Here is a 23,783-nt window from a genome sequence, read left to right as displayed (position 1 = left end):
TAGATTGGAAGTTCTTTGTGGCAGGGTCAGTGTTCTTGTTCTGCTTGCCTTGGGAATGGCAATGGAATTGCAGAAATGATTATGCAGATAATAAAAACATTAAACAAGGAACTGAATCTTGGTAGTATAATGAAGTTCAGGATGCAAAATAAAGGAAGCTGTCTTCTGAAACAGATAAGAAACAACTTTTACCAAGCATAAAAGTAAGTTAGAGCTCTCTTGTATTTCTTAATTAGATTAATTGAAACTAAAGTTAGCAACAATTTTATTTATGGTTATTCCACAAGCTATGCTTCTGGTATTAATTTCTTCATTTAGAAGTCACTATAAATTGAGAAACGATATGCTGAAATCAAAGTTATTCAGTAATGGAAAATTTTAAAAGATTGTATTTCCAAATACCAATCCAAAATAAACTAAATGTTTTAAATTCAGGATAGTACTGAGGGATGGAGGAAGGGCAAGATTATTTCACAACTCTGAACATCAGTTTTGCTGCTTATCTACTTACCTGCAGTTATCTCTTGCCTATTGAGTTGAGGTCAACGCCAAAGCTGCATAGGCATTTCCCACCCACTCCCCATGAAGAGATGTCAAACATCTGGAGTTGTCTGATATCCGGTGGGGGAGAAGGGGGTGGTACTTAACATTACTTGTCTGATTCATCACAAAATCACTTGGCTTTCGAGGGCCGTTTGTGTTCCTGGAAAGTAAGACTAGAGAGAACAGAATTCCTTGTTGCTTATAGAAGTAGAGAACACTGCAAAGCTAATTTATTTATACTGGATAGAATTTCTGTATTAGAACCCAAATAGTGCCCAGCAGCACTGGTTTGCCATGTTCAGCAGGTGCAAATTGCATAAGTGGCCTGCTGAAGTCCAGAAGGAATGTGCTGAATCTAAAAATACTGTGGATTAGAATGGAGTGTACATAGGTGTCGTGGTTTAGGAATGGTATTCTCCAATTTAGTGTTGCCACTGAAACCACTTCACGCACTGCTCAGCACTGCTCGCTTACTACCCCCTCCCCTTTCCTGCAATGGGCTGGAGAGGAGAATTGGAGGCACAAAAGGTAAACCTCCCGGCTCCTAGCTGTGCCCCCTGCAAAAAATAACCCTGTCTTGGCCGGAACCAGAACAATGGGATATTTTGACTAGTTGTGAGCAGGAGGCATGGAAGCAGGAAGCAGCAGCAGGATTTCTAAGCCGAAATTAGGCAATGGTGCTGTAAAAGAACAATTACGTTCATGGATATACTTTTAAATGCTCTTTGTATAAGAGTAATGGGTAAAATGCACGGGAGGGAAGTACTCCCTCTATACTCAGTGTATAGCAAGAATCTGAGTTGCTCCTTTTGCTGAAGTTACACTTATGTTTTTATTGCCTATATCTGCATGGAGTTTGATCAACCTTTTCTTAACAGAAACTAGGCCTTACTCCCTTTATAGCTTTGTGTCAAGATTCTCAACCAGACCCATCAGTGTTCTCACTGTGCCTCTGAGAGTTTTGTTTTTTTTTTTTTCTTTTTGTTCCTTGTTGAAAGGGTTTTGTTGACCCCACAGCCACAGTACTGATCTGTGTAATCCTGAGTTTCCTTAAACAACCTTGCATTAATCTGCAGATAATTAACATCTCTCCTCACACCACTAACCCTCAAGCATCCCTCCCTCCTACCTCTTGATCTTGTTTTTACTTACCAATTATCTCGGAGGTTATTCCACTCTTTGTTATGCTGGTTTGGCCTTCCTTTTACATCCACGAGTTACAATGATCTTTAAGTAAATGTTTTAGTATAATTACATGTGAAAAGCATACTACTTTTAGCTAAAAATGAGTTTCCAAAAGTATAAATGACTTCTTAAAAGGAATACCATCCCAGTATGCCAAACTTAAGCCAACATGTGTAATTATGCATTCTTTCTGCACCATTAACACAGGACTAATGAGTAGAAAATTTGCAGTATATCCGGTACTGCTTATAAGTCAGGAGGCTGCATGGTAAGGATGGTCATAACTCATGTACCTCCAGGGTTTTTTTGCAGTCCCCTCCATACCATCCTGTTCCATCCCATCCATCCTCCCCCTGTAGTTAAATATATGATGGTTGGGGTCAAAAAATAAAGGAGAGCAGTGCCCATGCTCCTCTTTCTGCAAAGAGCAAGGACTGTATTGCCTAGAGTTTTGCTTATTACTTGATGCAGTGTGTCTTGTTAATTTTTGTTACATGTAAGCATTTATACAAAGATTAATTTGGCCATGCCTTTATAGATTAAGCATGTTCTGGAGCAGCATGTGATTAATTGGTAACCTATTTTCCAGTTATTTTTCACTTTTATATGGAAGTTTTAGCCTTTGGCTTTTTCCACTGGTTTGCAATTCATATAAAATAACATGTTTGAAAAATACAGAGTTTTTCTTTAAATACTCACAGGAAAAATTCCACCTACATGCTACTGTTTCCCATAATACAGTATGGCAGCTTTATGCATGATTTCACTGCACTGGACCAAATCACTGGAAGAACTGAGGATATGACATTTACTTTTTGAGCATTTTTGGGATAGTTCCAAGTGTGTCCAAGAACTGCAGATGACAGAGAATATGAAATTTTTGCTGTTTATCTGTTATCCCTAGACACCTTTGAAAAACTGCATTGTGAAATGATCTTAATTTAATTCCACTCTGTAAACTCCTGCAGGATAATGTTTGCTGCATGTTTTTCTTTGTCCTGCATGGCCTTACATGTTCATCAGCAGGGACATAATGTGGATTAAAAAGGGCTTGCTCCAAATAAGATTGTGTGCTTCTGCAGTAACTGTTTGGCCTGTTTCAAGCACAGAGCACCCAAGTCTCTTTGGAGCAATGGCTTCTGAAGGCTTTCTGAAGCGAATAATCCTATTACCAAGTTAATTTGAGTGCTCGTGCTACTTACAGCCCACGTTAGAAGGAACAGGAGGGGCACTGCTTTATAACCAAGAGATGCACTAGTGTCTTTACAGAGGATGCCATTCAGGTTATCTCCGGTGCTGTCTTTTTGTGCAGAGGAAATAGGTCTCGTAGCTGGCAACTAAGACTTGGAGGCAGAGAGGGCACTGAATCCTTGGAGTTCTGAAGTGGTGGTAGAACCCATGCTGCCTTGTGGGGCCATATTTGGAGCAGTGGGTGCTGAGAAGCAGCTGGCACTGGACATGCTGCTCTCCATGGTGGCAGACCTTCTGTGGTCCTGCTGTCTGGAATGTTCAGGATCATGGCGGCTGCCCAGCAGAGGTTGCTTGTGGCTGAGCTGCCCTTGAAAGTAGCAGCTACTGCAAGTAACGGGAATTTTAGGGGATACGTTGCTCTATGTCTACTTTTCAGCTCATTCAGCATTCAGCATTTGTTCACATCTCATCCAAGCTGGGAAAAGAAGTTTAAAAGTGCTAAAGGCAGGATGGACATGCCACCCTAACTCTGCTCACCTGGCAGTGCATCCTCATGGCCATGGGGCATGCAGGGATTAGTGGGCTGCAGGGAGCCCAGGCACCCAGGGACCAGCCATCCCACTATGGGCTCTGCCAGTGATGCGGTACTATGGTGTTCACAGAATCAATTAGGTTGGAAAAGGCCTCTGATATCATTGAGTCCAACCTATGACCAAACACTACCCTGCCAACTAGACCATGGCACTAAGTGCCACGTCCAGTCTTTCCTTAAACACCTCCAGGGATGGTGACTCCACCACCTCCCTGGGCAGCCCATTCCAACATCTAATCACCATTTCTCTGAAGAAATTCTTCCTAATGTCCAACCTGAACGTCCCCCCGCACAGCTTTAAGACAATGTCCTCTCATCCTGTCACTGGTTGCCTGGGAGAAGAGACCAACCCCCACCTGGCTACAACCCCGTTTTGGGTAGTTTTTAGGGAGCAGTAATGTCACCCCAGGCTAAACAACCCCAGCTCCCTCAACCACTCCTCCTAGGACATGCACTCCAGACTTCTGAATTGAGGGCCCAGAACTGAACACAGTATTCAAGGTGTGGCCTAACCAGTGCTGAGTACAGGGGAAGAATCACTTCCTCGGTCCTGCTGGCCATACTATTTCTGATACAGGCCAGGATGCCACTGGCCTTCTTGGCCACCTGGGCACACTGCTGCCTTGAGTTCAGTCGCTGTTGACCAGCACCTCCACGTCCTTTTCTGCTGGGCAGCTTTCCAGTCACTGTGCCCCCACCCCAGCCCGTAGCACTGCACGGGGTTTTTGTGGCCGAAGCGTAGGACCCGGCACTTGGTCACTGGTCATTGTTCTTGGCCCACTGATCCAGCCTGCCCAGGTCCCTCTGCAGACCCTTCCTACCCTCCAGCAGATCAACACTCCGACCCAACTCGGTGTCATCTGCGAATTTGCTAAAGGCAGACATCATCCATGTCTCGCGTCTTTTCACAAGTTTGAACAAAACAGGGGATGCTCTTGCACTTTAAACCGCGGAGGCACCAACCCTCTCTCCCCGCCCAGCGCCCGCCTTCCCCCGCTCAGCTCCCCGGCCTCCCGCCCGCCCCGGCCGCTCCCCCCGCGTTGCCCGGGCAGCGGGGCCGCGGAGCGGGGCAGGTGAGGGGCCGTGCCCGGGCCTCCCCCGAGCCCCGGGGCAGCACCGGCGGGGCGGGGGGAGCCGTCCCGGACGGCTCGGCCGGGGCCGCCATCGCCGCGGCGGTGCCCGGGGCGGGGTTGGGCTCCCGGCGCTCTCCGAACGCCTCCTCCGGCGCTCCCTCCCCACAGCTCGGGGCTGGGGGGCGGCGGGCCCCGCGGCGCGGCCGGGCCGGCCTGCTTGGGGCTGCTTGTCGGCCTTGAACTCCTGGGGCTGATTTTGAGTGCGTGAAAGGAAAAAACATTAGAAAATAAGAGCTAATAGGGGGTGAAAGACATGAGCTGAGCTTTGTGTTTAGCATGAGTAACCCCTGCCGTGCACTGATGGTGAAGGGGTGCAGAGGCTGCCTGACCTGGCTGTGTGTATATGTACAGGAGGTTCCCTCTGAACATCAAAAAACCCTTTTTCACTGTAAGGATGACTGAGCGCTGGCACAGGTTGCCCAGGGAGGTGTGGAGTCTCCATCCTTAGACATGTTCCAAACCCACCTGGACATGGTTCTTGGCAGTCTGTTCATAGGTGGCCCAACTTGAGCAGGGGGTCTGACCAGGTAACCTCTAAGAACTCCCTGCTGACCTCAACCCTTCTGTGAGACACTATGATTAATGGCTTACTGTAGAAAAGCAGCTCTTGCTTTTCTTTGCTTCCTTTTTTTCCCCCGATTTTGTTTTTACTCTTTTATTTTACTGTTTCCCAAGGGGGCATACACATGCACATGTATTCCTTCCTCTAGTTTTTTCTGTTATCCTGAAATCCTCAAATTTTTGCGTTCAGCTTCAATTCCTTGGTTAGAACTGTGGTTTTGAGTCATTACTGAATGTGTGTGACCAATAAGGTAATTAAATGCACTCTCTGAAGTCTATCCCTGGTACAAATTTGCTGCGTTGGAGTGGTGAAGATGCTGTGCTCTGTCTGCATTTCTCCAGAAATAAAGTTCTAAGTATGGTTTGATCCTCAAAGGAGCCTTGGGTCACAGCAGTCCCATTCCTCCATCAGTGACTTTTAATTTTTTTTCCAATGCAGGAAAATTCACATGATAGGGAGAGAAAGCCACATGCCAGGTAGTCTTATTTTTATCTTAAAAATTAAAATAATGTAAAGGGATAGAGGATGCTGTTATGTTGATTCCTTTCTCGATGCTGTTGCTTTCATTGCTCTTCTCCTCTGCAAATAACCGATATGTTTTCAGTTCTTGTTGCCAAATCAACTTAAATAGGGTATAGTTTGTTCTCGAAATGATGAGGAGGGTACTCAGATTTCCCACCAAATGTGCCCCATTTCAATGGGAGAAGTATCACACAATAACCTATCTCTTTCCCTTCTTTTGGATCCTGGGCGACAGAATTCCTTGCAACAAATGAGTCACATCCTGAATGAGACAAACATACCTGTAGAACTGTATGAGCAAAGTGCAGTGTGTGGTTGCAGCACACGTGAATGTTTTGTTCATTGCTGTATTTTTTTTGTGTGAAGTCTACCAGGAGCACAAATTAGTAACTTTTTGCTACAACATTTTTGGAATACATAAACGCAGTAGAAACTTGGTCATCTGCATACTCTGGCTTCTGTACAAAAATGACAAAATTCTCCTCGGTGCGCAGTAGTGAGTTGTCAGCATAGCTAGCTTTCACACTGGCATGTGTGATGTGACTTGTCTGCACTGCCTGTTCTACAAATTTGTATTGTGGTAGGTTTGAGGAGAAAAATCCGTTTAAAACTGCCTAAAGATACTCGTTAAATTAGTAGTTCTCCTCATCCAGAGCTGTGGTTGGTGTCCAAGCTCCAGTGTTTTACTTGGTGTTGCCACCAAATTAAAGTATTTTAGAGAAGTGTGGTGCTCCTCTGACAGACGCAGGCCCTTCAAAGTCTGTCACCTCTCCAGTAGCCCCAGCTGTCAGGTAGGACAGGAGGCAGTTTGGGGATGAGCACTGTTCACCCACAAGTGCACACACAGCTTTTCATTCACGTTCTGTATCTGTGAACTGCTGTTTTATTTCTTTCAGGTCCTTGTGACTGAACAGAAACCGACCATGCCTCTTCCAGAAACCATGTTTTGTGCTCAGCAGATCAAAATCCCCCCAGAGCTACCTGACATTCTGAAGCAATTTACTAAAGCTGCTATTAGGACTCAACCTCGTGATGTTCTGCAGTGGGCAGCTGCGTAAGTATGATGTTCAAAGAACAATAGGGAGCTGTACATGGGCACCCACAGAATCTCACTGCTCCTGTTTACTGTACAGTGGAGCTGACTTTGAATATTACATCAACATGTATATTCCATACACGCTGCTTTGTATTAATGTGGTAGGAGAGCCTTTTAAAAAATAGTGTAGTACTTGATTTATTTTCTGCTTCCTTGAGGCTTAGGATTGGCTTATTCCTGGAATAGTTTGATTTCTATCCAAGAAAATGCATCTTAATTTGTTTTTGTTATTACTTTTTCCATCTGAAAGACCAAACCTTTTTAATTTGGTTTGGTTTTTTTCCTCTCATGTGGGATTTAATTCTTGGAATTTAAAGGCAACCTAGAAAATAACCTTCTAATTCTTAAGCTTGTTAGGTTTCTTCTTTTCTTTTCTGGTAAAAGTACCTGAAAAGTTGCAACTTTTAAATGATAATCCATGTAATAAATCTCTCACTAAAATGTTGATTAAGTTTAAATGTTTCTTCTTTAACTTCTATTTTTTTTTTCTTTTACCTCATCTGCCCACTATAATTTTTTCCTGTCCTATGGTTTGTGTGGGCAAGCTCTTGAAAGGTATCTGTGAGATGTTCTCAGCTGGGGGGATTGGAAAACATCTATACTCTGTACATGATGGAGGGGAGGCTATTAACAAAGCCAGACTGGGTTCTGGCTTGTCCATAAAAAAATGAAAGAATCTGAAGGTGAATTGCTACAGCTCCAGTGTCAGAGAAAGGCATTGGGACAATCTTAAAATGGCATGACATTTCTTAGGAACATGATGGAGGGGGGGTGCAGCGTACCTCTGGGTGATGGATGTGCACTGAGCTTGTCCCAGCTGTGTCAGAAGCAGCAGTCACCAGGTAGTTGGAGCTTGCTGGGACATGGAGCTGGTGAGAGAAGGGGCAGTGTGGGGCTGCCATGGCCACACCACCAGCCAGACCCCAGCCTCTGCCTAGAGAGGAGCCCCCACAGAGGAGTAGGCAGCTGCTGCTGATCACGCACCTACCTCTCTGGTGAGCAGAGCAAGATCTGTGCCTGGGAGCCACACAAGGCAGAGCAAGGCTGTGGGTTCACATGTGCTGCCAGTGTTGTAGGCTTGTCCTTGTGAATAATCAGATGGGGAAATGGATCAGGCTGAAAAGTAGCCCAGGTGTTGTATCTACGTACATACCATGCATCTATTTCTACCCAGTCACACCAATGCAGTGCTGCTTGCTGTGCATTTTGGCAAGTATTTGCACAGCATGGAGTAGCCTGGTGGGTGACCACGGCAGATGAGGCAGGATGAGTGGAGAAACTCCTAAATTAGATCCATCACTACCTGAATGAAAACTGAGTTTTCCTTGCACAGTTCAGATTGCTGGCCAGTTATAGCAGAGGTGGTTCCTGTTGAGGATGTGTCAGCCTTATAATCAAAAGAATGTGCATCTAATGCCCCTTCTACTCTATTCCTAAATTTTATTTTGGAGTGGACAGAAATAGTAGAAATATTGATGAGAGAGTTGCAGCATTTTGGGTAATGTTTGAGGGGAATGTTAAACAGATGAGCAGTCAAGTGCTCCTCAATCAAATGGGAAAAGCCTGCATTTTGTTTGGAAGTGCACTGTGATATTCATAAATCACTCTCTGCCTTTGCCAAGAAGAACTGAGTGTATCGAGCACAAAATAAGTTCAATGTCTTAAGAATTATTAGAATGTCATAAAAAGGAGCATGTAAAGTCTAAAGATTGTGGTTTCTGCTAGAAAGAAAGATGCTATCTGAGCATGGGGAGATGGGAATTGTATGTGTGTGGGCAGCTTGCTGAGTGCTGCTGCTCCTGCTCAGGAGCCTGTGGGTTCTTTCACTGACCTGTAAGAGCATTTACTTCTGTGCAGTTTGTAATGGCCTTAATGGCCTTTGGCATTGAGGTGTGTTGCTCTTCCCATTCACTCAGGTATTTTTCAGCCTTGTCAAAGGGGGAGCCCCTTCCTGTGAAGGAGAGGATTGAAATTCCTTCAGCAACAGGGGAAATAGAAGGTGGTTTGACTCCTGGACTCCTCAAAGTCTTGCACAAAAAGGTAGAAACTGGCCTTTATCAAATGCTGATGTGTTGGAGATGGTTGGGTAGAGTGACCTTCAAGTGTTTGATGTATTTTGGGGAACTACTCTGTTCTTTGGTTCATTCTGGTTTTCAGAGTTCTTACTGTGGTACCATGATTTCGTTTAAAGCTTTCTCCCAAAGGCACGGTAACTGTTACAGAGCTAAAGGAAAAATGGAAGCACTTATGTTTGCCAGAAGAGCAGCTGAAATCTATCCTGCAACTGGACAATTTTGGCGAGGAGGTGGAATGGATGAAGATTCTGGCACTTGGGTGCAGCGTGCTCGGTGGGGTATGTTCACAACAGGAGCTCTTGTATCTAAACACAGATGGTTGTCTGTGATCATATATAAGGTCATAGAACAATTACTGCAAATGGATTTGGAAAATGGTGATTGCTGTTGCAGCAGCTGGCAAAGTGGCTTGCATGTTTACTTCTGTTCACTGTCAGATTTTAATTGGGGGAGCTTAAACAGAAAGATGGCTAAGTCCTCAGTTGACTGGGATGGCAGTAGAAGAGCAAGAATGTCTGCAGAGAGCTTGTACCATGACAGAGAGGACGATAGAGGAATGATGCTGATGGCATCAGTGTAAATGTCCACAGAGGAGAACTGGAGGGAGAAATTAAAGCACCAACTTTTAATTGATTGTGTAGTCAATTAAATTTTCACAACAGCAGTTAATGTTACTAAATTTACATTTAGTTCTTTTAATGTCAGGAATAATATCTCAGTAGAGAATTTCAACAGAATGGAAGACTATAAAATGCACTAAGCTGATCTTATTAACTATAATATTTTAGTGATTTCTACAGTATGGAAGAAGAGGTATTAAAAAGAAAATACATACAAAATAATATTTTGAGATTGTTGCAATATCTGGAAACCCTGAATGTTGACCTGGCCTGGCAACGCAATTGTGTGTGTATATATCTATTTATATTTACTTGTTTCAACTGTGTATTTCTTCATTCCAATCTCCTTCCTGACATGATCTTGTAATTTGGGCTCTTTTCTTCATTTAAAAATAGTAACAGCAACATTACTTACCTAAAAAAAAGCAACCAACCAACCAAAAAAAATGGAGTAATGGAAGCATCATTCTGATGGAGCTAGACAGACTAAACTTACATCCATGTCATCATTCTTTCGGATATTAAGTGAACTATTTGATTTCAGTACTATATAACGAAACCTAGATTTCATTTTCCTAAACCACAGAGGAAGACGCACACAAGAAATTTAAATTCACTTCTCACAGCTGTAAATTGTTGTCATAGTTGAACAGAGTCTCAGCTGAAATACAAGATTAGACAAGTGTGAACTTCTTGAGAGCACCAGTTTGAAGTATCTTTTTATAAACTAACCACCGATGTGTTTTTACAGCCTTGAGGAAATGACCACACAGGTAGCCTGTTATATAGGCTTTCAGGGGTGCCAAAATGGATGTGAATAATTCTGCTGTGTTGTGAGAGAGAGACACAATGGCAGGAAGGGCAGTAGAGAGGTAGCAAAATGCAGAAGGTAAACTCTGCCATCATAGAGGCAGCTGCCTCTCCTTCCACAGAGAGGCCTCCCAGGGGATGAAATACATTAAGTAAAACTGTTAAAGGATTATAAAATTGCACTTCTCTGGCCTGTGTTCTAGATCTTAAACAGATATTGCATTTATTTTAGGTATTGCTAGTCTAGTGTTAGAAAATACTGTCTTTTTACGTAGTCATTGCTTGCTTGTAATTGAAAAGGTAAGGGTGAGTTTTGAAAATGTTACAGCAAAAAATATTAACACTTGTGCTAAAAAAGGCCTGAGTGGTTTTGAGGGGGTTTTTTGGTGTTTTTTTTTGGTTTAGTGTGCGCATTTGTTTGTGTATTTCTTTCTTTAATGGCATCCAACCAGTCTTTGACTGAATGTAACTTGGTGCTTAATTTTTCCACATTTTTCCCCATATAGCTCAGCATGTAGAGGGCACTGGATTATCAACACCATATTAAATAAAGGATTTTTTCAAAGTATATTTGGAAAATAATTTGTGGCATGGGGTTTTTTAAGGTGACTAGGATGTTATTGCCCTTTGACTGAACTGAAATGTTCTTTAAATTCTTTTTGCCTCAATGTTTTTTCTACTAAGATAGAACTTGCATGCAGATAGAGGAAACAGTAAATATCAGCTAAAATATTATCTAAAAATTATATAATATAGTGTCAGAATAAAAATCACCAAACCCATGTTCATTTTCTGGGGTTTGTAGATTTATCTGTCTTAACTGCTGCTGAAAATTCGTTTAGAACCATTGAGAGAATAAATATACACATATACACTCATATGTCTATCACTAGATATAGTGATGTTCAAGCTGTCACAGTAGCAGAACAGAGCAATTTGGCCATGTTGGAGATAGGGATCATATTACCCCATGCAATCTTTAAACATCACAGGATTCTGGTATTTTTTGCTACTGTCTCTAGTAGAACTTCATTATTGTTTCTACCGTTGGACCTGAACTGGAGTGTAACTTTGGGGTTTAAAGATAGATAAATGATGATAACACCTTCATCTCATTTACCTTCACTTTTAGTGGCTAACAGTGTGGATTTTGTCGTAGTATGCAAAGGATGTTCATGGCTCTGATACTTCTCCTCTGGTTTCTTGACTTAACCCCCTGCAGTCCTTACTGAGTTCAATGAAACATGCCTGCGAAATCTTAACAAGCGAGCCAGAAGGTGGAGCAGCTCCCATTCCCTTTGAAACATTCTCGTTCCTTTATTTGTATTTGGCCAGTATTGACGGAGAGATACCAGAGGATGAAACTGAAGCATTCCTCCACAAAATTAAAGAAGAAGCGTAAGTAGAAATCTGTGCATGGAATTTTAATGTATTGGTCACCTCTGGGTTCTCCATAAACCTTTAATTTCAGGTGAATACTCTGTCTTCAGACAGACATGGCATAGCCATGATGACAAGATTATATCAAAAGTGTACATAGTTATTTTTTGTCAGCTTCATTGTTTGAACTGTTAAAAGATAAATTGTTATTTATCCATCTTTCTCTGAAATACTGAAGTCGATGTCTGGTGGTATAATTTTCCCTGTAGGATGCAATTAGATACAGGCATTTATCAGCTGTATATTACTGGTTCTGGAACCAGCAGCATCTTATGGGCTGCTGTTTTGATTTAATATAGGTCATAAACCAGAGAGAGAGAGATTGGCAGTTCTCTTATTTTATCCATAGTCACACATGGGTCACACAAAATGCACTTTAACTGATTTAAAAGATCCATAGCAGGCTTGTCCTCCAAGTGCTGCCTACGTAGCATGTTTGCGTACAGACGCTTACTCTTCCTACTGTCTGTCTGGAACTGGTCTTTCTGTGCCTGGTGGGCTGACCCTGGATGAATGCCAGCTGCCCTCCAAAGCTGCTTTGTCATTCCCCTCCTCAGCTGGACAGAGAAGAGAAAATATATGGAAGGCTTCTGGGTCAAGGTACAGGCAAGGAGACATCACTCACCAGTTATTGTCACAGGCAAAACAGACTCAACTTGGAGAATTCAGTTTCATTTATTACCAATCAAATTGGAGCAGGATAATAAGAAATAAAAATGAATCTTAAAACACCTTCCCCCAATCCTTCCCTTCTTCTTCCTCAAATTCACTCCCAATTTTCTCTCCCACCCAGCACTTCAGTGGCATAGAGGGATGGAGAATGGGGACTGTGGTCAGTTCATTACACATTGTCTCTGTTCCTTACTCCTCAGAGGGAGGACTTCTCACACACCTCCCCTGCTCCAGTGTGGGGTCCTCCCATGGGAGACAGTCCTCCAGGAACTTCTCCAACTTGAATCCTTCCCATGGGATGCAAGTCTTCACAAACTGCTCTAGCATAGAGCATGGGGTGCAGTCCTTCAGGAACAGGCTGCTGTAGTGTGGGTCCCTCATGGGGCACAAGTTTGGCAAACCTTCTGCAGTGTGGGCTCTTTTCTCCATGGCGACACAGATCCTGCCAGGAGCCCACTCCAGTGTGAGCTTCCCATGGGGTCACAGTCTCCCTCAGGCATCCACCTGCTCTAGTGTGTCCTCTATGGGCAGCAGGTGGATGTCTGCTCCCCCACGGACCTCCATGGGCTGCAGGGACAGTTGCCTCTCCATGATCTGAGCCACGGGCTGCAGGGGAATCTCTGCTCCAGTGCCTGGACCACCTCCTTCTCCTCCTTCCTCACTGGCCTTGGTGTCTGCAGGGCTGTTGCTCTCGCATATTCCCACTCCTCTCTTCTCCAGCTGCAGTTGCAGTTTTTTTCCTCCCCTTCTTAAACACGTTCCCCCAGATGCACTACCACCGTTGCTGCTGAGCTCAGCCGTGGCCAGTAGCAGGTCCATCTTGAAGCCAGCTGGCATTGGCTCGAACAAGGGAGAAGTCTCTGTCAGAAGCTCACAGAAGCCACCACTGTAGTTCCTGCCTCCACCTCCCCCAAAAACCCCCTTGCCACACAAACCCAGTACACTTAAGATTGCTATCAGCTCCAAGTACATGGGAGCTCCGAAACACGAGCTGTACAAATGACCTGTTTCATCATTAGTTACCAGACTGACAATTTTTAGTAAGAACCACTTTTTAATCACACCACTTTTGTTTGCAATTCATATAACCCTAAATTGTATCTTGTCCAACACGCTAGGATTTACCATGTTAAAGTGCCATTCTAAAACATTTGGTTTATTCCTTTCCAGGGACAAACAATCTGGCATGGTGCTGATCAGACACTTTCTGCCACCGACCTTCATATTTTATTAATCAACCCTACTGTTCAGTACGAGGTGAGAGGGAAGAAAAAAGGAATAAATAAGTTCAAGAAAATAATTTGTGTTCAAAGTACCATAATTTGCACATTTCAGTACAACACAATCCTCTTCTCTCGCATTTCCTTTTCTTTGTCCCACTCTTGAAATGGCCCCAGAGGGGATGTTAATTGAATACATGGTTATACTGTTCTCCTGCCTCTCAAATACTGATGCCTACACCTAGGGACTATCCTTTCACTTACCTGCTTATACTGAGCAAAAGTTATTTTGTTACGGATCTTCCTACCAATAGTTTGTAAGCGATTGTAAGAAAAGAAGTAAAATACAAGAATTAAATTTAGAGAAGACTGGACAGTTATAATTGAAGTGTTTCTCATTATGCTTCTGGTAGCACTGACTTTGACCCTTACATAAACACAGCTGTTTTTTTGACTACCTTGTTTGCCTGAACAGCCTTTATTTAAATAAACTGTTTTACCAAGCCCTACTGAAAGAGAACTTAATGAGAACCCCATGGCTGAGCTGCTAAACAAAACCACCTCAAGATCTGCAATTGTTCCGTATTGTTTTCCCTCTAATTAGGACCCTTTCAGAACTTAGATATCTTTTTTCATTCTTAGATGAACTTGTCTAATTAAGAATCTGTTTTAGAATATGTACTGTTTTCTAACATGAAAAGCTACTGCATTTGTCATGTAGGGCAAGGAATGCCTGACACAGGGTTGTTTGGTTTTGAGTTGAACTGCTGTATAGAAGCCTAAATCCATCAGAACTAGACCATGTATTTAGTGACAGATAATTACACTTAATTGCAGAAACAGCTGAGGTATGAAACAGGATATTAGTGGCTACAATAAAACCAGAGAGATTCCTTTTGATTGAGAAGGCCAAAACCAGGAGCACAGGGACTGCCCTCTCCCGGCACCTCGATCAAACAGAAAAAAAATTGTAGGAAAGATGGATCTGCAAGCTTGTTTTTTATAGTTGCTGACTTCCTTGAGGCAAGAAGCTTGGCTCCTTGTGACTGACCTTGCTGAAGTAGAGTGTGTGAGGAATTAACAGAACTACACATCCTTAATATATATGTTAATATATGTATGCATGGCTTAAGTCTGTTTTATCAGCTTCTATCACTACCATTTGTAGAGTCCACAGGATGGGAACACCTCCTAGTTACTGCTGGAAGGAAATGGATATGCCCCTGGTGTTTGAATATGGTACTCAGCAATATTTCAAGTGTCCTTGCTGCCTCCCCACTAGTTTCTGTGGAGAGCCATATTCTCATCATCTTTGCCAGATGACATTGATCCAAAATTTCTTTGAGTATGAGCTTGGGAACAGTAACTTTCATGTTATTGTCAGTTTACCACTAGCTGCAGTTGAAGATGTTTTAGCCTGTTGAAGAACTCTGAAATATGCCCTCTGGTACATGCTGTAATTAGGCGTAAGTACTGTCTGTCTGGAACAGTGTTCCCAGAGTGTTAGGTAGGAGGGGAGCTCTCTTCATCCATTTTTCTGTTTGTAACTGATCCTGGACTCCAGGGATTACCTCTGTTCTGTATCCACTATGGGGCAGGAAGGCCAATTAGTACGGCCTCTCACAGATTTTATTTTTCAGTCTTGTCAGACTAAACTCAAATACATGAAAAGTCAATATAATTTATTAAAAGATGCGGGAATGTTACAGATTTACACAATTTCTGCTCTATATACTGCTTCCACTCTGGCAAACCTTAACACTTTTTTGTCTCAAAGCACAGCTATGATGCAATACCAGTATCATGGACACAGCGTTACTGTCCTCAGCACAACAGCAGTAGCAACAGTTCTTGTGCAAGTAATTTTTTGAACAGCTGACAAACACAATAATCAGGTTCTTGTTTCTACTTTCTTCTTTTATGCCTGTGATACTTGTCTTCATCCCTGAAACAAAAACGCAAACATTGTGGGGGCTGTTAGACTCAGTCTGAAGGGGAAAAAAACCAACTTGTAAAATGGTAAGCTCTCATTAAATGTAGTCATGTCCTCTGCTAATGAAAGAAAGTAAGCTACTTTAAGACAGTTTATTTCCCATGTTGCTTTAATCAAAGCCTTGTCATGCAGTGCAGAGAGGCAGTTAGTTTAGGATGAACGACATCACAGTGTAATGAAGGCAGCTTTGATAGAAGCAATCATAGCCATCCATGCACTTATCTAAAAGCATTTACCCGTACATGCAGCATTTCTTCTGCACAACAGCCCAAGTCTTTGCTTAAACACAGGTCCTATACACCTACAGTCCTGTAGATGTAAATATATCCTTGTTGATGGTATCAGAAGGTTTGGCCTAGATTTGTTTTCTTTTGCTTAAAAATATGTGCAGAAATACTGAAGAGCAACAGCAGTTTTGAAGCATCTACCGTAGAAAAGCTAGTCAACTCACTGTGTTTGTATGTGTATGCATATTAGTGAAACAAATAATCCTACTTATTAAGTTCCAGTGCAAACTAGAGCAGAAATTAGCATTAGACATGACAAGCACACTTAGCTGTGGATGAGGGACATACTGTCCCATTTAACCATGTTGATGGAGTAAAATAGTCTGTTACAGCAGTGTATTAGTCCTGCAACACGCTGTTGGAAGTGCCACCTTTCAGATGTGAGATTTCAGATTCTGAAGTCTGGATCACAGTTTGTGGTCTCACAGCATGTTTTGTTTAGTGTTAGTAGCCTCATGCACTGACTTGACATATGGCACATGAGGTTAACCTAGCTTGTTTACTGGACTAGATATTCTTGTTCTCTGCACGAAATTCTCACAGACAGTGGTTGTGGCTGCCTGATTCAGAAGCAGGAGTCAGCTGTCCCTATTTATGCTCACCTCTCTCTTTTTCTCCGAGAGTCTCTGTCTTTGCCTCTTTCGCGACTCCTTCTTCGTTTACTTGGACTCCTGCTGGTGTCTCTCCTGTGTCTTGTGCATTCAGTATCCTTGCTGCTTTCCCCAGATTGCCGTGAGTCCACTGAAGCTGACCGCCTGTCTTCCCTTCTGAAAAAGGGTTATCAATTGTAGTCAATAAAATAATTTCAGAGTTGCTTTTGGTTTCAGTACCAGTTTTGTAATATGTAATACCAACGATGTAAGACAGAGGACATATCTTTTATTAAGCCTCTCTCTCTCCCTTGGAAATACCATACCTCCCAAAAGAAGCCCTAAGTCTATGCTTTTATATGTCCACATCTCAGCACGTGATTTAATTCAGGTATTTTCTTACAAACACTGCCCCTCAGTCTTATGAAACAAGGCAGTTGAAGGGGTTCACTCTGTTTTGCTTTAAATCCTGAACTATTCAACTATCTGCCTTAAGCTGCTACCTACAGCTGGAGAACCCAGCAGGCCCAATTTTAGAGAGTCACAGTATCATTAGCGTTGGAAGGGACCTCTGGAGATCATCCAGTCCAACCGCCCTGCCAAGGCAGGGTCAGCTAGAGCAAGTTATGCAGGAACACATCTAGGTGGGTTTTGAGTGTCTCCAGAGAAGAAGACTCCATAACTTCCCTGGGCAGCCTGCTCCAGTGCTCTGGCCACCCATTAACCTTCATTTTAATGCTGGAAACAGTGTCACCTTTTAGTTTGTTTCAAAAACATTCTCATCTCAAAGATCTGCTGAAGAGGCACAAACAAATATGCTATCACTAGGCCGTAATTTCATTTTTATTTCACTGACAAATGTTTTGAAGAGTGTACAGTGTTGCTTGACACAGGAAGAAATACGAATAGATAAAACTCTCCCAGTTAGCACAGCAGCATTCACAGTGATAAGAACTGTAAAGGCTCCTCATATTTAGTATGTTATGGAAACCTTTATTCTGAGGTATAATATATCTACCACAGCATTTCCTGTCATGTGGTGTGGAAAGGGAAGAAATTGTGTACTTTTATTTCCAAGTGTCCTTCTGTACCCATCATCATCATAGCTAGGCTTCGCAAACGAATATTTGGGAAGGGCTCTACCCACGTTTGTTGCAAGCGTTTTGCCTTCTGTACCCACCTACTACATATATACACACTTGAATACAGAGGGAGCATTATTCATTTCCCAGCTCCACCTGTTCACCTGAATCACCTGCAACTTACCTACTTACCCCTGAAAGAAAAATACTTATTAATTTTTCCCCATCCTTCCTCCAGGCAGAGTTTCTCAAGCAAGACTTACTAGACTTAGTATAAAATAAACTGTGTGTGTCTCAGACAAGGCTGGTATGTGCTATTAGAAGAAGGTGATAAGACAAAATTACAGGCTTCAGTCTGCTGACATGCCCGAAGAATCTGTCAGCTGTGGCATACCTTCCTGAAGATTTCAACTTCCCTCCTTCACATATCTCTGCATTATCCAACCTGTTCTCCTCCTGCCACTGATTGCTGAGTTCTTCCATATGCACACCAATCACATCCCGAATCACCTGGAGATTAAGATACATTAAAAACAAACATGTCACGGTAGTGGCCTCAACTAGCAACTAGACAGAAAGTGAACATCTCAAAAAAAAAAACCAACACCCAAAAATCTTCCCCAAACCCTATATGTCAAATGTCTGAATGGAAAGTCTTATTTGTAGAAACATGTTTCTGTATAAATTTAAATAGCACCATTTTATAATAGTCAACTATATCTTCTGGCATTTTCACATTCAAAACTTGGCAGTTAGGAATGCTCCTGTTATTTGTAGCTTGCTGCAGCAAACCAAAATCCAAAAATATTCCTCTATATTTGCAACAACAATAAAGCAGTGTACAAGAAGTGGAGAGAGACACATATTCTTTGTCTTTAAAAGAGTACATAATTGTTTATGCTGATATATAATAAGCACTTTTGTGCAAAAAAGCCTTTATTTTCAGATCTCACCTCAGTGTAAGACTTCTTTGTTATATGAACATTCTTAGCCCTGTATGACTGCCGCCGCCTTTTGTAATCTCGCATTTCAGCCAGAATTTCAAGATGGGACTTTGGACCTTTCTGACTATCATCTAGCAAAAAATTGGAAGTAAAACAAATGGTCATTAGCAGGACCTTAGCAGGTCTGATACTTTCAAGAATATAAAATATATTGTGTTCTTTCTGAAGTTTCTCCAGCATTTAGTAACTATTGTGAATTTAGCACAAGCTTCCTCTCCAACCTTCATGCTAGCTGTTTACATGACTAAAAAGCCACCAAGCAAATACTGTTACGTGATCTCAGTCTCCTAACCGTGATCCAAACCAGTATAATGGGCTTGCAATTTGGTCAAACACCTACTAAATAAGGGTCATGTTTTCCAACCCAGTATTACAATAAAAGCCAAAGACTGCAGAAGCCAGACTCTGAAAAACATTTACCCGTGTAGAGGACAAGCACTGTCTCCTACCTCCCAGGCACAGCAGGGCCCACAAAGTGACATAGATGCTTATGCCGCATAGGTTGTTACGAACTGGCATAACTCAACAGGGATGAGAGGCCTCGGTCCAATACATCTATTTGCATAGTGCTCAAGAGCTCCACTTGGATGACCGCCAACCTTTCCCATTCAGCTTTTACTCTTAAGTGATCTTTAATCTCATCATCTCTTATAGCAAATACTGTTCTGAGCTGCACAGTAAGTTGGCAACATTAAACGACCCAAAGTCTGTTGCAGCAAGGACAGAAGATCCATCCACTGAGAGACATGTATGCCAAGAGGAGAGAAATGAGGCTTTCCCAGAAGGAAAATATCATAAAGGACACCAAACTAGTGTTTTCTGATGCCAAGTCTTTGCTGTGGCTTTTAAGAACAGTATGCTTTCCACAAGAAAAACAGCACAGCCAATTTTGTTTGGCTTTCAACAAAACTCATCTAACTAGACAATCTGAAAGTCATAAATTCAACAACAGATTGTTCTTCAAACCTTGGGTGATTTTCGCTGCTAAATCCACAAAGAGATCACTATCATTTTCCACTATTTGGGATCTAGACCTCTGTTTCTTTGTTTCCTCAACAACATAATCATAAAGAGCGAGGCGATCAGCTTGAGTGAGGTCACAGGTAAACCGCTTGTGATTCTGAGGAACTTCTACAGGCAGCAATGAGTAAGATCCTGGAGGTTGAACAGAGAGCTCTTATTAGTAAAATAGCATAATTATACAGGAAAACACTGAGAAGCTCAACAAACAACGCTGTGATCACCCATGCTGTTTTCATCCTTCCCCTATGTATCTGTAAGAAATTTCAACCTTCTTAATTGGAAAGGATACAAAATTGCTCAAAGGAAAAAGAGAGGCCCAAATCTCTCCCAAGGCCCACACAAGCTTTATAACCCCTCTTGATTGCTTAGACACATACATATACCATAAAGGAATCATAGTAGATCAGATCAAATTGATACTCTGCATTGTCCCAGCTCTTGGCTTACAAGCTAAAGCACGGGAGGCCGCAGCTCTAACTTGTGGGCTTATTTTACTCCTAAAATGTTGTGTAAAGTACTAGCTGCAAAATACCTGTTCTGACAACAAGGATGAAAGGTTCTAGGAGACTAGATAACTGACCACTGTGCAAATCAGTCTCATTCACACTTCTCTACAGAGCTTTTATAATAGACTGTCCCAGGGATTTTAGCTAAAAGGGCAACAAAGGCACTTTCAAAGTGCTCCAGATTGGTTCAGATACCTAACTTTAAAGTTATGGAAACAAATGCACTGCCTGCACACTCCTCTTTCCCTGAATGATCAGCCCAGTACTCACTTTTCCCATTCCCCAGTTAAAACACATATCCCTCCAAACAAATAAATCCATTCTTAATCCGTTGCAACAGCAGCAAAGTGACTTCCCTAAAGATACAGGGTGCAATATTCTAGGATATTGCCTGCAAAAAAGCATTATATTTGAAAACATTCAAATTTCCAGCGACCACTGACTGACCTCCATAATCCTGTTCCCCACAACACAACTTTCTCCCTGCAAGGTACAATCCCGTAACCTCCAGGCAGACAGAAAGAGCCAACACATAAGACAGGATGTTTGCAGGAGCTTTTACAACAGCAAAGCTAGTGCTTCTCTACATTATTCAGGTCTTAAGGAAAGCTGGGCAATCTTTCACATCCTGCTTTCACTAAAGACACCAAAGAAGACGAAGAGGAGCCACAATAACTCTACAAACAAACCTAAAATACAAGATTTCATCATTACTATACTTGGAGCCTAAACCAAAACTGTTCTAATATGAAAAAATGGATTTAAACACAAAAAACTAGAATTCTGTTCTCAAAATGCACTGTTCTTACAGAGTCATGGAAGTCCATAAAAATGCCCCAATAGTTACATGCTTGTGATTTTACAAGAATTTCATGACTTTTGATTAGGACTAGTTTTCCTGTTCTACAATATAGCTATGCTAATATTCTAATTAGGGTTAGAATTAAAAAAAAAAAAAACAAACCAAAGAAAGATAATTACTTTCTTTGATCCAGGTAGTCAAAAGGAAATTTACAATAAAAAATTATTTTAATTTGTTTTCATTGCCAAAGACTTTAAATTGAGCAAACAATTCCAAGTCAGGAATCTTATAGCGCATCAAGATACCACAATGAAAACCAACCCAATACAGTTTTAGCATTACTCTTGGAGAAAGGCAAGCTTGCAGGGAAAACTGGACAGCGAACACTGGCATCTAGTGGCTCACTGGTGTATCTTTGCAATGAACTACTTTATAGAGGGCCTATGATGCGCTTGTGTCAAATTAATGAGCTACCATTTCCCTCCAGAGGAAATGCACCTGGCATACTCCAAATACAGTGCCCATACCATGAAAGCTCCTTCCCAAGCAACTGTCCATTAAGCCTCCATTTGCTATGCCAGAGAAACGAAGACAAGATGAAAAACTATGCCTGAGCAAGCGCTGCTGTATTTCACTGCCAAGAAAGTTGAACAAATGCACTTTTCCTTCTGCACATATATGCTTAACAAACTAAAGTCTACAGAGAGTAAATGCTGTATCTTTCAGGTGTTGCAGTAATTTCTCAACCATACACTGCAGCTCCACAGTTTCTGTAGACAGCCTTACTTCTCTACTTTGTCTTGGTCTGAACTCTTGAAGACTCTCTCAGCCTTAAACTGGTCCCCAGGCTGGTCACAAAACCCACCAAAAAATAAAACATAAAGGAACTAATGAGCCTGGAGAGGTGGCAAAGGACAACATCACATTTGCAGATGTGTCAGTGTAGTTCTTATACAACTTCTTAGGACAGTCTTGAAACAGTCCAACATAGTAATACACATGTTGTTTGCTTTTTGATCTGAGGAGCAGTCAGATCTGTGGACAAGCCCACACGGCTCACATCTACCAATTAATCCATAAACAAAATGTTACATGAAGAACAAGGCTGAAGACACCATTAAAAGAGTTTGGGCCACAAGGAACAGAAGGAAAGGCAGGCAGAAAGTAAAGTGTAAGTAGTGGGATGGGAGCAAAGGACTAATCCTTTAAGAAACTCCTGAATTTTGCAGCGTTGATTTTACAGTCCTGAAGATAGCTAGAGGTGTGAGCAGAACAGACTCAAATTCTCTTTATCTAGGTGCCCAAGTATAGAAAGCAGTTATGCTCCAAGGTGTACAAGGGAAGGAGTATTAAAATTAAATAAAATGAAATTCCTCACAGCAGTTCATAGTGGAATGATGTAAGCTGCAAGGAGGGACACAAGAGCAGCTCTCATTGTCTCAGTACCTGCTTACTACTTACCTTCACTGTAGCCTGTGCCTTCCTTGGCACTTTGAGCTCTAGCCTGCTTAACAATGTGAAACTGTAGATCTTTATCTGCAAGCAGAGAAAAAAAAAATCATAGAACTTTTACATCAAGTTCTTCAGTACTTGGATCACGTCAGTCTTTCTTCCCCATAACCTCTATCACGAGAGCTATGGTACAGTACAGAATATCATAGTTTTACTGACGTATAAGGGAATATCTGAATTAAAAATACAATTTTAGTGTATTCCATATTTGAAATGAGGAGAGAAAAAAAAGGGGAAAAAAAGAAGCATTTCTGGACTACAGGGACATGGAGTAGAATTACACAGTGATAGAAGCATAAAAAGGATAAATTAAGGCAAATAACAAATTACAATTTGAGAAAATAAACCTAGTGATGGGAACACTCAGGGTTTTCAGGAGACCTTGGAGAGCTTTCAGCAGACAAGGCAGCGGGATGTGCTACCGTGAGGGCCTCTGCCCCATGGGGTTTCCCTGGTCCCTCATGCTCATTGCCCTCCCAGGATCCCCCCTCTCCCCTAGCTGTGCGTGACGCCCCGCCAGGCGAAGCCCCCGCGGGCGCTCACCCATGGCGACGGTGGGAACCTTCGCGTTTTCGTAGAAAAAGCTGGAGTCGTACATCTCGGCCTGCGGGACCAAAGGGCTCGGTCAAGGCCAGCCGGGCAGGCGGCACTCCAGGGCAGCAGCGCCAGCCCCGCGTCCGCCTTCCCAAGCCGGGCTCCCACCTCCTCCTCGGCGGAGTATCCCATCTTGCGGAGCCGGCAGGACGCCGCGTGCCTCTCCAGCGACGCGCGGGGGACGCGGTGATGGGCGTCGTAGGGACACAGCACCCACTCCACCTGCCGACGGGACACAGGTCAGCCCTGGTCAGGTCAGTCCCGCACCGCCACCCCTCGCTGACCCACGCCGCGCCCCCGCCGCCTTACGGAATCTCCCCCGAGCCAGAGGGCGCTGGGCGCCGCCATCGCTGCGCCGGGCGGGGCGGCCCCGTGACCGCGGCGGGGGCGGAGCGGGCGCTACGTTCGCCGAGGGCGCTCCTGGTACAGGGGGCGGGGAGCCGGGGAGCTGCTTTTCGCTGTCGCGGGGTGGCGGCGGGAAGCCCGAGGAAGAGCCGGGGCGGAGGAGCCCGGGCCCCTCAAGATTTGAACAGGGGTTTTATTTTTTGTTTTGTTATTGTTATTCGGTAACAAATTGTTATTCAGTAGCTAGTAGCTGAACAGTTATGATTAAGCAGTTGCATTGTGAGCATCGTATGCTTGGCTAGTCTTTTGTTTTAAGGAAGAGGGAAGACCATCCCAAGGTGGATGGGCTGTATGGACCACCAGGAGCGAAGCCAGCAGGACTGA

At 42.9% G+C, this 23,783-nt stretch overlaps 2 protein-coding genes across 9 annotated transcripts; one reads left to right on the top strand and one right to left on the bottom strand.

The window, feature by feature from the left end:
- The first annotated feature begins 4,169 nt into the window (after positions 1–4,169).
- On the top strand, positions 4,170–17,960 carry ROPN1L (rhophilin associated tail protein 1 like). Of its 7 annotated transcripts, none has more exons than XM_051798808.1 (7): positions 4,170–4,388; positions 5,645–5,682; positions 6,625–6,782; positions 8,741–8,864; positions 9,016–9,177; positions 11,552–11,727; positions 12,327–12,506. In XM_051798808.1, exons 3-7 carry the CDS (start codon positions 6,652–6,654, stop codon positions 12,481–12,483), a joined length of 750 nt encoding a protein of 249 aa, XP_051654768.1. In that variant the 5' UTR covers positions 4,170–4,388; positions 5,645–5,682; positions 6,625–6,651; the 3' UTR covers positions 12,484–12,506. The 7 variants fall into 7 exon arrangements, with proteins under 7 accessions (XP_051654768.1, XP_051654767.1, XP_051654770.1 ...); XM_051798807.1 differs by lacking the exon at positions 4,170–4,388 and adding an exon at positions 4,515–4,584 and having other exon boundaries at positions 12,327–12,505; XM_051798809.1 differs by lacking the exon at positions 4,170–4,388 and adding an exon at positions 4,747–4,844.
- On the bottom strand, positions 15,323–23,540 carry SNRNP48 (small nuclear ribonucleoprotein U11/U12 subunit 48). 2 transcript variants are annotated; one of them, XM_051798805.1, is made up of 9 exons: positions 23,364–23,540; positions 23,163–23,276; positions 23,004–23,064; positions 22,410–22,484; positions 19,584–19,772; positions 18,567–18,688; positions 18,008–18,123; positions 16,544–16,705; positions 15,323–15,606 (listed from the first exon to the last, which is right to left on the bottom strand). In XM_051798805.1, the coding sequence occupies exons 1-9, from the start codon at positions 23,400–23,402 to the stop codon at positions 15,567–15,569; spliced, it is 918 nt and encodes a 305-aa protein (XP_051654765.1). In that variant the 5' UTR covers positions 23,403–23,540; the 3' UTR covers positions 15,323–15,566. The 2 variants fall into 2 exon arrangements, with proteins under 2 accessions (XP_051654765.1, XP_051654764.1); XM_051798804.1 differs by having other exon boundaries at positions 16,544–16,708; positions 23,364–23,458.
- Positions 23,541–23,783: the final 243 nt, after the last annotated feature.

Source organism: Manacus candei, unplaced genomic scaffold, assembly GCF_025592945.1.
Source record: "Manacus candei isolate 608988 ecotype Guabito, Panama unplaced genomic scaffold, ASM2559294v1 h1tg000049l, whole genome shotgun sequence".
Taxonomy (NCBI): domain Eukaryota; kingdom Metazoa; phylum Chordata; class Aves; order Passeriformes; family Pipridae; genus Manacus; species Manacus candei.
This window is presented reverse-complemented; position numbering and strand designations above follow the sequence as displayed.